This window comes from Stegastes partitus, unplaced genomic scaffold (assembly GCF_000690725.1).
Source record: "Stegastes partitus isolate 25-593 unplaced genomic scaffold, Stegastes_partitus-1.0.2 Scaffold1525, whole genome shotgun sequence".
NCBI classification, from domain to species: Eukaryota; Metazoa; Chordata; class Actinopteri; family Pomacentridae; genus Stegastes; species Stegastes partitus.
The window spans coordinates 18,061-29,324 of record NW_007579256.1 but is presented as its reverse complement, the minus strand read 5'-3'; the positions used below and the strand labels follow the sequence as shown (position 1 = coordinate 29,324).

At 40.3% G+C, this 11,264-nt stretch overlaps 1 protein-coding gene across 1 annotated transcript in view; it reads right to left on the bottom strand.

Moving 5' to 3' along the window:
• LOC103371088 (caM kinase-like vesicle-associated protein) overlaps window positions 1-6,623 on the bottom strand; it is a 10,836-nt gene extending 4,213 nt beyond the window's left edge. The window contains exons 1-4 of the mRNA XM_008300309.1: window positions 6,529-6,623; window positions 6,281-6,412; window positions 3,457-3,531; window positions 1,525-1,663 (exon numbers count right to left, since the gene is read on the bottom strand). Of these exons, the coding sequence (XP_008298531.1) occupies window positions 1,525-1,663; window positions 3,457-3,531; window positions 6,281-6,412; window positions 6,529-6,623 (441 nt within the window). The remainder of the gene's footprint in view (window positions 1-1,524; window positions 1,664-3,456; window positions 3,532-6,280; window positions 6,413-6,528) is intronic.
• Window positions 6,624-11,264: the final 4,641 nt, after the last annotated feature.

Below are 11,264 nucleotides of genomic sequence, written 5' to 3'. Positions count from 1 at the left end.
CTGAGTTGCTTGAAACCTTTTGTTTCAAAAGAGAAAATTCAGTCCTTTAATAACCAGGTGTCTTCATTCACTATAATTAACTATGGGGTGCCTCAAGGGTTAATTGTGGGACCAATCCGATTCTGTTTTTGTGCTCTATTGGGTAATATTGTTTCTAGACATTGTCTTTTCTTTTGATGACACACAGCTGTATGTATGTCCCTAACAGTATGCCTTAGCTGATGTAAGAAACTGAAAGAATTTTCTTTAAACAAACACAAACAAAACAGAAATTCTTGGTATTAGTCACAGCAAAACACACATTTAAAAACTCAAACTCTACTGGGTACCTTTCAAGTTACATTAAGCTTGTTGTAAGAAATCTTGTTTGTTTGTATCTTAAGCTGTGAGCAGCACATAAAAAAACTTATATGAACATGTTTTTTTCAACTCAGAAGCATTTAACCTATTTTAAGTTTTAAAGATACAGAAACGATTTTACATGTTTTTATCTCATCACACCCGGATTACCGCTTTGTTAAATGCCTGAAGAATACAAGATATGTAGAGTATAGACAGGTTTAAAACACATCACCCTAGTTTTCTTTACACTGACTTAGCTACTTTCATTTTAATATGGTTGTGTAGTTGGTTCTTTCTCTGTTGACTCTGTTTTTATATTATGGTTTCTGTGATCTTTGATTGCTGAGTGAAGCATTTTGTAACTTTGTGCTTATGAGTGCTTTATAAATAAAGATGATGATGATGCTGCTATATGGAACGTCAGATCATCAGTTATTAAGACTCATCTTATGGGCACTGCAGATAAGTTTCTGTGGGACATTTCTTTGCATTTCATCAGGTTGATATCTGAGATCTCTTCGTCTGCACCAAAGCTGTGCACTCACTGACAGACTGACCTGAAGCAATGTCGCTAGCTTGGCTACAAATTTTCATCACGCAGCTCTTGATCACCTAATAGTTATGTTTTTAGTCACAGGTACCTTATTCATTGTAGGGACCTTGCAGTGTCTTGAGCAAGCAGAAATGATCTTTGTTATGGCATTATGAGTTTGGATCATATATTGATAAGTGTGCTGGGTGAACACGCTGTGCTCTGTAGGGATGCGTGAAATCGCTCCCTCCAAAACATGAAGGCTGTGTGAATGTGAGAAGAATTCAGCCTCGGCTTAGGGAACAATGATATTTTACATTTCACCAAAGTAGTGAGTAATTCATGGCTGACATAAGAACACAAATCGACAGCCCAAAGAACCTGTTGATTTCAGGCAGCTGTCACAGGACAACACATCTGGTGAGTGTTGACTGATTTTGAGACTCTTTATTTCAGTGTGATCACTATGTTTTTAGCATGCAACTGACTTTACAGGACCTACGGTATATTTCTGAAAAGGAAACTACTTTTTGTTTTATTGCTTGGCTGCACCAGCGTGATGCCACAACAGTAACGGTGTCCTGATTGTTTCTGCCTACAACCCACATTGATGTGTGTATTCAAAGACCTGCACGAGCACATCATGTTACCTTGAGGTTTCTGTGAACAATGCGCAGGGAGTGGAGGTAGGCGACGGCCTCCAGCACTTGGCGCACCACGTTGCTGGTGTCTCGCTCTGAGTAGTAGCCTTGATCCAGGATCCAGTCAAACACCTCTCTGCCTGTTGCACTGTGGAAAAGGGAAAGTTATGTTACATGGTTGTTGTTGTTGAAAGTTAGGAATGAGATTTTATCTCAGCACTGAAAGCTTTCAGACATCAATCTCCATTTTTTTTTTTTAAAAAGCCTGTCAGCTGTCTTTGCCGTTGGAGGTGTTGAAAAGAGATGACAATGAGGCAGCCAGGTGAATCAGTGGCACACAATGCAAACTGCAATGTCATCGGTTAAAATCGTACTGAAAAGCTTTCTGTCATGCCTCATTCTTTTGCTGCCTTCGCTTTCTTCCATCAACTGTTCAGAGAAACGCAAAAAAAAAAAGATTTGGTAATATCAAGGGCAGGTACGGGGGAGGCGACACAAAAAAGAAATGTTTCTCAAGAGCAGTTCCTGAAGTTGACACCAAAGGTGCAGCGAAAAGTCCTGTTATATAAAATGTATACAGAAGAAAAACACAACATAACGAAGGTAATAGTATATATACATTATATTTTACCATCTTTTTTTTTTAAACAAGTCTTCATTTATTTTTAGAAATATAAACAAAATCACATAATTTTACATGGGGAAAAAATAAAGAGCATGCTTTGAACCTAATTACAGAAAGTAGGATAAGTTAATCTTCATATTATGGAAACGTTACTGTAACCATTTACAAAAGGGTTTTAGTGATAGAATCTAGATTTAAAATTGAACCCTGTAGTCTATATTATAAATTCACATCTGTCCTTTGTAACAAACCAAACCATTTAAGAGGATGGTGACTTTAATTAGATAGATAGATAGATAGATAGATAGATAGATAGATAGATAGATAGATAGATAGATAGATAGTCCTCCTGCCTACAAAGACACACATGCATTCGAAGCATCAAGTATATATAAAAGATCGCGGTGGCCCAAACAGTCTGTGATGAGAAGCTGCAGCTGCTTTCTACCAATATAGCTGCAACTTAAGATTCAACTGCGTGTACAAACTGCAGTGTGGTTACAATTGTAAACATGTTTTATTCTGATGAGCGGTAGCAGTAAAGAAAAATGTCCTTTTTTTTTTAAACTAGCCTTTGCAAAGCAGCTTCTTACTTGAGTTCAGCCACCACTGACACTTACCAGGTTGCTCGTACTGATGGTTGATTGTTGTTGGGGGTTTGGACAAAACCCCTGTGAGCCATCAGGGTTGATGCAGTGTTTCTGAACTTAAAAGTACATTGTTTTGCATCTATAATTAGCACAAGTGATTTCACTGCAACTGTTACATTACTTCACCTCACACTGTGTGCTTACAGTGAGGATTGTAATTTCCACTCATGTGTAATATAAAAATATATGATTCTAATTTGGTAAATTGAAAAACATTGTATATTCATATTAAAATGTTGCCTTTTCAACAATAATATCTTTTGACATGATTACACGAGGGAAATGATGAATATTATTTCCCCATGGATGTTTATTTTGCATCTGGTGGGTTTTTTTTTCTTGTTGTTGTTTCTCTAAAGCAGAATTCGTAAACCCACAAACCAAGTGTCCTCAGAGGAGGAGACAAGTATCCTACATTTAACATTTCCATGGAAATGCATCGAATTCCCCAAGAACACATGCCGACGAGAATGGAGCAGCAAGCAAGCGATCATATCTGAATACCAAATGAGTGGAGCTCAGAGCCGTTCTCATATCTGCAGGGCCTTGGGCTACAACAGCTTATTCCCCACGAGTGTATAATCAACAGATGCAGTTCAGGCCTGAGCCATGGCAAAGACAAGCAGAGCAGCCTTTCCCCCCAGCTCATCAGACATCTGAACTCACAGTTCAAGGAAGAGGAAGTACTCTTTCTTGGTCTCGTAGACGTCCACCAGTTGGAGAATATTGGGATGCTTCACCCTAAGGAGATGTTTCAGAAAGACAGAAAGAAAGATCTGCTTTAATGCTCATGAATAACACACTGCAGCAGGGGAGCAAGCATGAAGAAAAAAATCAAATTGCGAGACATAATCAATTAAATTTACTTCAGCACATGTAATCTACATGCTAATGCATGTGATCTGATGCATCCATATGGGCATAAAGAAAACCAGCGCAGCAGTGCTGGGCTGAGGAAGCACACTTGTTTACTTCATGATGATTTTTTAAACTAAAGCTGTGTCGTAAATTGTTTCCCAATTAATTCCAAACTCACAGGGGTTATTAACTGCATGAAAAATTGAAAATTGGTACATCTTTACATCATCATTTTTGCTGTGCATCAGGTGCAGTGTTTCATAACTGTAATTTTAAATGGATACATCGGGAGTCAGGGAAAAGCATTGCATTGTGGGATTTTCTTTTAGCACAGGCATGCAAGTACCTTTTTACAGTTTGTGTTCCAGACTTTGGATTTTAAATTATACGTGTTATGTGTAATTTAGTATCCAAAATTCAAGCTCTTAAATAAATAGCAGGAAGTGAATGTAGTCCAGTTGGGATTAAATGGTTAGAGATTCCTGACACGTAGGAGCTTGACTTTGTGGACAGCTACATGTGGACTATAATATTGTGCTTTTTTACAGCTAGTCAGCGGGTATTGTCTATGAACAGCTGCTGCAATAACCTATAGCTGTTTTCTACTGCAGGAGTTTACAGGCTGTTTTAGGGTGTCCCTAACCTCAGAGTTCTGACTGCATGAATCGTCCATGTAGAACATCCATTAGGGTGTTTAAGGGCAGAGAAAAAAGTTTGTACTTCAGGGAAGGTACATCTGAAGAAGCTACTGTGCAGATCTCGACACTGGTTGGTTAAAATTTGGAGAGGACGCTTTGTTTGCCCTCACACCCCTCCTGGGGTATAAGCCATAGCCAAGGGAACTCCAGAGAACCTGGTCTTGTACTTTTCCTTCCAGTTAGGTCCAGGTGTACCCAAGCTTGTGACATCCGTTTGTAGATCCCTTCACCAGGTGTTCTTTGTTCTCTTTCTTTGAGGGTTCCAGGTCAGGGCTTGTCTGATGATGCTGTTACTGTTTTTTGTAAAGTAAACCCAACCCAGTGCCTTTTTTTTTTTTTTATTGGTAATTGCTGCGTTTCCCACCTTAGATCTTTTTTTACTGATCTTATCGAGCCAGTGTATCTTGAGCATCTTTCTTAAGCAGTTATTGACAAACGTCTGCCTTTTACTGATCGTATTTTTCGTCACTCTCCAAGTTTCGGAACGTAAAGATGATTGATTATATATGGAACGACACGACAAATGCTTTTTCTGTCCCGTTAATGTCCTCGTCAAGTAGCAGCCCGCTCGAACATCACCATCAACAATGTAAGTTCCTCATATAGGCCAACATAACGAACCCTCCATTGTTCGATTTCCCCACATGTCAATAGAAGTATATTTGTTGCAATTAAAGATGTTGGATTCACACAATGGAAACAAAAAGGCTGATCAGAAGATGGTTCCTTTAAACATTTCCACTGCGCTGAGTCCCTGCTGTGGAAAGTCGCCTGTTACTATACAGGAGTCATTTCTGCTACTCACAGTCCTGTGTGTGAGCTCAATGCATTGGCCTACAGTTCTGATAAGCACAAGAGTGGTCCTCTAAATTAAGTAATACCACTATAATAGTTGTGACAAAGTTCTTGCACATCATTAAAGATCCCCTCCAGACATGTTTTAATACTGAAATAAAGACAGTGTCTAATATGGTTCCCCCACAAAAAAAGTTTAATTGCCTAGTTAAGGAATCTTAAAAATTATATCTACTCCTTCTCTGTTATTAAAAAAAAAAAGTCCAGAATCTATAAATATGCAAATGTTCTTCATTTCGGAAGTTTAATTGCAGGACAAAAGATGTCTCCTACTTTTTAAAAAGTGTGTGTGTACGCCTGAGGGTTCATGTTTCCACATCAGACTGGTGTCAGCAGCATACTGGACCAGGACTGGCTTTCCAACTAGTTGTCATGTCTCTTGTGTTAAAAATCAAATAAATGCGAAAACAACTCAGCACATACAAAGGAACAATATGTAAATGCATTGAGTGGGGGGGGGGGGACCAAAAACTGAAACAACACACCAAATTGTCAGTGCAAGAGATTTATTTATTTATTTTTGGTTCATTCTAAGTAATAATAATAAAAAAAGATTAATACTTGAATGAGTCCCTCTTTTCTATTCTAATGCCTATATTAAAGGATTTTTCTTTCAAAACTATATTTGATGTTTTTCTGCCAATTATTCACAGCCTTTCACAGTGTCACCACATTTGATTTTTTTACTCAAACCCTCCCTTCCTCCCCCAATAGATGATTAGAGCATGAAAAGCAGGCGAGGGGCACATCCCTGTTATTGAGGCGTCTGAAGTCTAATTTTCAGAAGAATATGAGTTCATGTTTTGAAAAGCCTTCCTATAAAGAAATCACACCTTCATCTCCATCTTGCTCCGCCGCGCCGCTCGCTGTCAGCAACAAATAGTTTGATAAGGCTCAGGTTATGCTAATGTGGGCTTTACTGGAAAGTTAGATAATCAGAGAGAAGCTGTGGGAAAATAACGTCTCAGGTAAACTGAGCACCGAGTTGATGCTGTTTGGGGAAATTTTTTTTTCGAGAAGATGAAATAGAGACCGTCTCATTGCAAAAACCCATCATTAACCCACAATGAACAACTCACATCTTTAGGATGAGGATCTCATTTTTGGCAGCCTTGCGGACTTTCCTCCCGTCCTTTTTCAGGAACTTTTTACACGTGTACATTTTCATTGTAGTTTTGTCCTTGGCCCTGAATATCTCGCAGAACTCCTCCCTGAAAAGAAGCATTTAATTTAGTTTTACTTAGATGTATTTAAAAAAAAATAAGACATAAAGCATCATGAAGGTGTATAGATTAAAGACTCTAGTTGCTACTGTTGAGATACTTACGATTTAACGATCTGGCCCAGATCATATTTATCTGTCACGTCCGAAGGATTGTTGTAATCCTTCTTTTCCCCGATTGTTAAACAGCCAAATGGCATGGCCACTTCCTGACCTGTGGTGGGAGAAGAAGAGACACAATGAAACACACAGGAAGATAGGCAAAACACTTCCATCAATCTGAATGATTATTTCTTCAATTTGGCCTCTCACTGTGCCATTATATTACACCGGATGATGACTTGGCAGAAACGTGGCCTTCCCTCAGTCATAAAGAATTACTCCAGTAATGCTGAGAAAGCCTTTCGAAAAGTGTGAGAGCTAAAGAGCCACCAGAGGCAGCATTTTTGTCTCACTTAACTTAGTGTAACAGAGCTTTTCATGATCCTGCATTAATAAAGGGCAAAGCCGCAGAGATATGTGCTGCGAGGGCTCAGCTTTCTGCAATCGTCTCATAACTAATAAAGGCAAAAGTCTGGACTGAAAGTGCCAGTACTTTTCTGTGGTCTGAAAGTTACAAAACATAGGGGTCAGGGAGCTCAAGGAACAGCGGCTAATGTGAACGGAGAGTCCAGCGAGGCAACCGCAGCAACAAGTGAAGCATTTCCAATCAAGAAAGGGAGCCGGCAATTACAGGCAGAACACCCCAGGACTCCGAGAGGAATTAAAGCACTTTACGATCCCTGCATCAACACTTGAACGCCTAATTGCAGTGCAGCCTCTCCGTGCTTCTCTGTAGCAGCGTTTAAGACCAGCCTGCAATTTTTTTTTACTTAGAATTAGAGGTTTTACATTCAGCTAAGGTGGAGTAGTTATTTTTGTGTTTCAAGAAAGAAGAAGGATGGTATTTTTTTCTCTTTGTACTCCTGTCTCTGCAGGATCCCGCAGCCAGGAGGAAATTAGGTGGGTTGTGCAACGATACAAAAGTCATGATCTACTGCAGCTACGATAGTGTGTGTTTTTTGTGTGTGTGTGTCAACGATGTGTGTGTTATACCTGCAACCTATTCTGCAAACCAAGCACATTGTTTGACACACATTCAAATTCCTCAACAACACATTTTAGAGAAAGTATAGCAGCACGTACAGATGATGCACCTCGTTGTTTACATTTTTTAAATAGTACGTGCGCAAAATTGAAAAACCCTCTTCACTGAATGCTTTTTGAATGCTTGGATTCTACTGATAGCAGTCTCAAAAACACAACATCCGAGGTTGCACACATGACAAATCTAAGGAACCGACCACATCAGCTAGTGGGCTTTCTGTGTCATTCTTCCTCAGATTTGGTTTCCAATTCAGACAAGTATGACTGAATTACTCAAAGACTGAAAATTGCTAGTGTGTAGCGTCGAGTAGTTTTACAGCGTGTGAGCAGAGTTGTGAATGAGCTGCAGTGAATGGAGAGAGGAAACAACTGTGTCGTTGCATTTAAGCCATTTTAAAGCAGGAAGGGATTATTTTTACACAGAGATGAGTCTATAGGGGTTTAATCAATGGCCAGAGAAGGAATGTAACGTTTTCCGTCTTTACATACCGTTCATCTATCCTCCCAACATCCTAGTTTTACCAGATTTTTGTAAAAGAATATTGTGGATTTCCATTTCCATAAAAGTGGATCCACAATTTTACACATCATGCTCTAACAGTGGTTGATAATTGGCTCGTTGGTCCGACAACCTCAAGCCAATCACTTCATTTTCCATTTCCTTCCAAAGCGGCCACTAAAGATCATCTGTCATTATGTGTGTGTGTGTAATTTGATTCCACAGTATCAACATCCAGTGAATCACGGTAAATCTTCTGGAAACACAATTAAGAAACCATTTATAGATGAACTGGGAGGGGCTGTGTTAAATGCTTAATACATTAAGACATTTAAATCCAATACCACCACAGAGGAGTAGTGCTCACTGATGTGCAACATTGCCTGCGATGGCCTTTACTGGGAAAAAAAAAGAGAAAAGAACGACTCCCTTGATGTAAACACCACAGCTAACCCTCTAATGGTTCTTGTCATGGTGTACTGGATATCCCCCATAATACCTTAACAGTCTGATCTCCACTGATGATTCTATTACGCACTTACAGCAGCCAGCTAAATGTAAGTAAATTGTTTTAACAGGAAATAGCTTGTAAAAACCTAAAGAGAGTAGGATCGCTTACAACTCCTAAGTATGTGATTACATTTTCTCACGATTCAAATCCCGGGACAGATTAGTGAAATCTGGTGGGAAAACAGTTGTGCTCCTCCCAACAATGATGCGTCCTTGAATAAGGCGTTGCACTACTTATTAATCTGGTACAACCGCACAGGGGCCAACGGCACAACACCACAGGACTTGCTGACTGGTCCGCTGTGAATGTAAAGAGGGGCGGAGCTTAAAAACTACTGCACAGCAAAATTTCTCCAGAGGAGTACAGGGTAAAAAAAAAAAAAAATTCTCTCCTAGCGACACAACAAACCATCTGCACCGACACTCTGGGTGATGGATGTCCACATGTAAATGAGCGCAGGCAGTATGAGAAGTAAAGCGTAATGAGTAAGAAGGGCAATCTGTTCACTGTAGCTCCGCGAAGCGACTCCTAATCCAATCTAAATGAACGAGGCTCAGCTCGGAGACGTCTCAAATTGCAGAGAGAAAACGGCGCTCTCCCTGAACTTCCTTCTTTTTTTTTTTTCCTCATCCGAGGCACGAGTCTGTGTTGTGAAGTCAGTGCGAGGGGGGCTGACCTTTCCTGGCTCTCTATCTCTTCCTCTCACTCTCCATACACTGTACATGTCTCTAGGTGATAAATGCTTTGGCTCAGCTGAAGTTGCGCCGCGGAGACGAAAGGAAAGTTAAATAGAGGCAATTCTGAGGATGTCTGGCAGACAGAGCAGACGTTAGAAAACATGTCGGGGAAAAAAAAAAATATTATGCTGGAAAACATTTATATTCAGCAAGTAGCTGTAACAGTCCACAGGAGAGTCGTAGCGACGCCGGGAAGGAAAATAGGTTGGAGAAAAAGTGCAACTTTGATGAAACGTAATAAATCTAACAAAGTAATTCGGCAAATTAACAGAACCTTTGCGGTTTGGGAGAAGCTTTCTGCACTCAGTCAGCGAAGACCTTTATTTTATAAGTTCATGGTGAGCGTTTAAAGTTAGAACTTTGGAGACATTCACACAAAAATCCAGAAGATGAAGTAATTCCTCAAAGCATGTCAGGCTCTGAAATCTTTTTTTTTTTGAGTTATGGTGTAATAGGTGAAGAATTTGTGAAGTATTTCGAGCAGGAATAGCAGGATGTAGGCCATATCACATAACAGAGGCTGCATAATGGAGTCCCTTTGGATTGACCACCATCCCTCATGTACCGTCTTTTATCCGACCACCTTGGATCGTGATGCTTTATGAAGCCAGGGTGCGACCTGCTGATAGGTCCGGTTTGAGATGTATCGCCAAGGAATTTTCGCAGGTGCAGTGAAGATTTACAGGACAGGAAGATGGATGGTGATAAAGGTTTATTAGGCAGTGCCTCCTCCAGCCAGGCGAGGCAATGTGCAAATTACTTCCTGCTGAGATCAATGAGAAATTAGGATTAGGCTAAACACTGTGCTAAATGTGCACCGTGTTGAGACTTGTTAAAGGAAGCGGTAAAGGGGGGGATTATTTTACCTGTCACTGTGGTGTAATGTTGGGTTGGAGTAATAGCTGCTACCTGTTTGGTATGGTAAGCCTTTGCATACGTGAGGGAGCAGCCATTTGCACTAATCCCACCAAAAAAATTCCTTAGTTATCGAGAAGTGTTTCCTGGTTTTCATTTGTGGTTTAGCTTTTGACTCTCTTCTTTCACCTCCTTCCTACTTGCTCTTGCCTCAGAAGCCACTAAACGAGGATGCAGAGTAAAGATCAGACCCGTACATCACACTTGTGCTGACTCGAGGCCATTACAGATTTACTGATGTGAACCTAAGCAGTGCTAAGTCCTAACAGTAATGTACAAACTATATATCACCCAGAGAAATGTTCACCTGAGCAACATAATTTAAACAATGCTATACGACGTTCCTCTACATGGCACATCGATCGGTAAATATAAACACACTGGGCGCTGCTGCCACACCTTTATTGATTCTGGTTTGGATTGACGTGTTTGCTAGACTGCCCATATAATGTGAAAGGCTGTAATAAAAATCCTAAAAGGCTTCGGACGTTTCTCTTTCACGTATCAGCATCTTTGAGCTCATTTTCTTGGCTGTTAGTTTTGATTCACTCTCACACAAATGCACCACATGCTTCTGGTCGGCCAAACAGAATACAAGGTAAGCAAGCAGCTGGTGGAGCAGAAGAGCCAGGTAATTATCTTGGAGGTGGGAAAAGCTAAAGGACTGAATGTTGCACTTCCATCGCAATTCATCAGGTGTTAAGAAACTGCTGCTGAATTTCTATTGAAGATGTGAGAAAGCAATTTTTTTTTCCCAGTGTGGTGTTTACTGCACATATACAAAAATAGACAAACCCCTCGTGACGTCGCCAACAGGCTTCCTGGAGTGCAGTTTTGAAGCTCAGTGTGGTTTCTCTCATTGTTTCCATCTTGGCAGTGGCGGACACTTTCTAACTCCCGGCTAATTCAAAAAACTGGTGAAGTAGAGAAGTGTAGGGCAAACATGTCTGCACCTTGGACTGTCCTACGATGGCGCCCACCTGTACCAAAAGCGACCTTGGTTTTAATTATTTAAGCCTTAATGCAAATTGAA